Source organism: Fonsecaea nubica (genome assembly GCF_001646965.1).
Source record: "Fonsecaea nubica strain CBS 269.64 chromosome Unknown Scaff16, whole genome shotgun sequence".
Classification (NCBI taxonomy): Eukaryota; Fungi; Ascomycota; class Eurotiomycetes; order Chaetothyriales; family Herpotrichiellaceae; genus Fonsecaea; species Fonsecaea nubica.
Window position 1 is genome coordinate 7,813 of NW_019173689.1, and position 2,852 is coordinate 10,664.

The window sequence follows — 2,852 nt, forward strand, 5'->3', positions numbered from 1 at the left end:
AACTAGTACATGTGTTGTGGCTGTGTAGTGGGTGCCTGCCAAGCTATTCTGTCTCTACCAAAACCGACCATCATGAAGGCCCGTTACAGTACCAGGGAGGACTTCATTTTGATGCCGTGTTCCGTGCCTTGATCCCACTTGGTGTGAGTACCAAATGCTGTGTTTTCTCTGGCGTGTCTCCAATCAAAAGAGAATGCATCATATTCAATATTGCAAATCTTTGGTCTTTTCATTACCGCCGTCCTTGTGTGGTTCTTCTTCTCCTGCTTACTTTTTTTGGGTCTTGTGCGGGAATTCTTTTCTATTTTACACCAGTTCATCCAGCCTTTCAACAAAGGGATAGAAACCTGAGACCCCTGATATGTGCCTGCCCCAAAGTCGGCGCTGCTGCTTCTTGTTGATGTTGTAGTTTCCTTTTTTTCCTGCTCCTCGTTGTTCGAGGTAATGCCGATAGTCTTGGTGCCGCGGACGCCGGAAACACCCTGCTCCCCAACCCAAAAAATGCTGCCATAGATAACACCCTGCTGACCCTTTTACATACCGAGGAAAAGATGAGGAAACAAGGAAAGATGCTATGCGCAAAAGTGATCGTGATCCGTCGTCAAAGGATTTTAGCCTTGCCTGCACCGCCTGTTTTGGTGACGACAAGAGTTGTCTTGGTCATTCTCCTCGAGCCAACAGATGCCAGATAGAGGAGGGTTCAGACCTCGAGCACAGAGGAATACCTCTCGCTCCGTGCTGACAGAGCAGAATCCACCAATGTAGGTGGTCAAGCACGGAGGGTTGGTCGTCGAGATCCGTGACATTTAGATCGCCCACGCGATAATCTAGATCGGCATTTTCAACCTAGTGGGAAACGTCAGCATTCACGTCAAGAGAATATTATCTGCCTGGATCACATACCACAACAAAGCACCTTCATCATCTTCTGGAAAAACCCTGGTTGCTGTTCCTGTTGTTGTGTGGTTCGGCCCTGGTTATTCTGCAAGGCCCCTGTCGCGGGGCTCGTCCTCGCCTGCTGGTTCACCAAGTTGGCGTTGCTGTTTTGGAACTGCGCCTGAGTACTTGCTGGAGGCGTGTTCATGTCCAGTTGGCCCGCTAGGCCACTGCTTCTCTTTGGGAGATTGCCCCCGGCGGCGCCGCTTGTGCGATCTCGAGCGCTCTTCCCCATGGCCGCTACTCCCGGCTTCGCTGGTGACCCTGGGGGCGGGGGCTGCGCTGCGTTTAAACGGTCGGCCGATATTGCTGCTCGGTCTCGCGTAGGTCGTTGACCATCTGAACCTCGGACGCCAGAAGCCCCGTGCAATGCACGAGCAGAGGCATCGGCCGGGGGATTGGTGTTGTGCAGATGAAGTTGCGACGGATGTTGTTTAACAGCCTCCCATCCGCGACCGCCGTTCAACTTCATCCAGTCATATTCACCATCCTCCACCTCGCCCGTGTTCTTGAGCGCTTGGGTGAACAGATCCCGAAGGAAGTCGTAGTCCGGAGTGTCCTCGAAGCCCAAATTACGGACATAGCTGAGATATTTGTTAAACTCCTCTGTCACGGGAATCAGCAAACAAGTTCTGAAAATTGAAGACAATTAGTCGGTGGTTTCTTACCCGGAAACCCTTCGCATAGATCCTTGATGGCTGTTGTCTGCTTCTTCTCACCAATCTTCTCATACTTTTGTTTGTTCGTGGCTGCCTTCAGGCCCTGCCATGGTAGCCCGCCTCTCAAAAAGTACATGAAAACATGGCCCAGAGCTTCCAAGTCGTCTCGTCGTGACTGTTCTCGTCCCAAATGTGTATTGATACTCATATAACGTGCAGTGCCCGATAGCGATTTTCGTTCACGGTAAGGGATGTGTTGCTTGGTTTTTGGATCTCTATATTGTTTGGCCATTCCAAAGTCGACGACGTGAATGACGTTAGCAGCCTTGGTCCCTGGCCGGCCAATGAGGAAGTTGTCAGGCTTGATGTCGCGGTAAATCAAGTTCTTCTCATGGATCGTCTGTACTCTCGACAGCTACCAACAAGTTAGCATCAGCAGTTGTTTCGGAGGGAGAGTGTTTGGTACCATCTGCTTGGCAACCATCACCACCGTTTTGATCGAGAATCGTCTGTTGCAGTGGTCGAAGAGGTCTTCCAAACTTGGGCCGAGGAGATCGATCACAAGAATATTGTGGAGGCCCTCTTGGCCAAAGTAGTAGACATTGGGGATCCCGGCTGGACGACAAAATCAGTTTTCCAGGTACAGAAACTCATAATGGGACAGGTTTAGCATACGACAGCCGACCAGGATTTTGTATGTCCTGTATTCATCGCGCAGCTGAGGGGCATCACTCTTTCTTGGTTCCTTTTTTTTGCCATTTCGTTAGACTGGTAAACAATGATGGTCGTTCCGACAACATAACACTCACAAACTTGATTGCTACTTGTTGGTTGTTGAGTAGATTGGTGCCTTCAAAAATGACACCGAAAGAGCCCTCTCCTATTTTCTTCCCGACGCGATAGTGCACCCCAACAACGTTGGAGGACGACGAGGCCATGGTTGTGACGAATAATTCCACTGACTAAGTGGTATGCCGGGATAGCGAGGAGTGAATTTGTTCGACAAGAATGCTATTCTGCAGAGAAGGGAGGGCGTCGGAAGGGCTGTATAGGTACAAAGTGCGAACGATGCCTTAGGGCGGTTCACACCTCCGCCACCGCGGTGACTGCAACAAATCAGTAAACACGCAACAATACTTTTGCAAGCAACAAGAAGTGGGAAGAGGGGGCCATCTTACGCTTCTAAAGAGATCAAGCAAAGCTATCGGATCATGCGGCGGGATATTGTGGTGATCAATGGAGGCTGAGGATAGGAAA

General features: G+C 50.4%; 1 protein-coding gene across 1 annotated transcript; it reads right to left on the reverse strand.

Moving 5' to 3' along the window:
* Positions 1–895: 895 nt before the first annotated feature.
* Positions 896–2,533, reverse strand: AYO20_03367 (hypothetical protein; the record flags this gene model as incomplete). Its single annotated transcript, XM_022641670.1, has 5 exons — positions 896–1,542; positions 1,605–2,010; positions 2,062–2,210; positions 2,271–2,340; positions 2,405–2,533. 5 exons carry the CDS (start codon positions 2,531–2,533, stop codon positions 896–898), a joined length of 1,401 nt encoding a protein of 466 aa, XP_022502203.1.
* Positions 2,534–2,852: the final 319 nt, after the last annotated feature.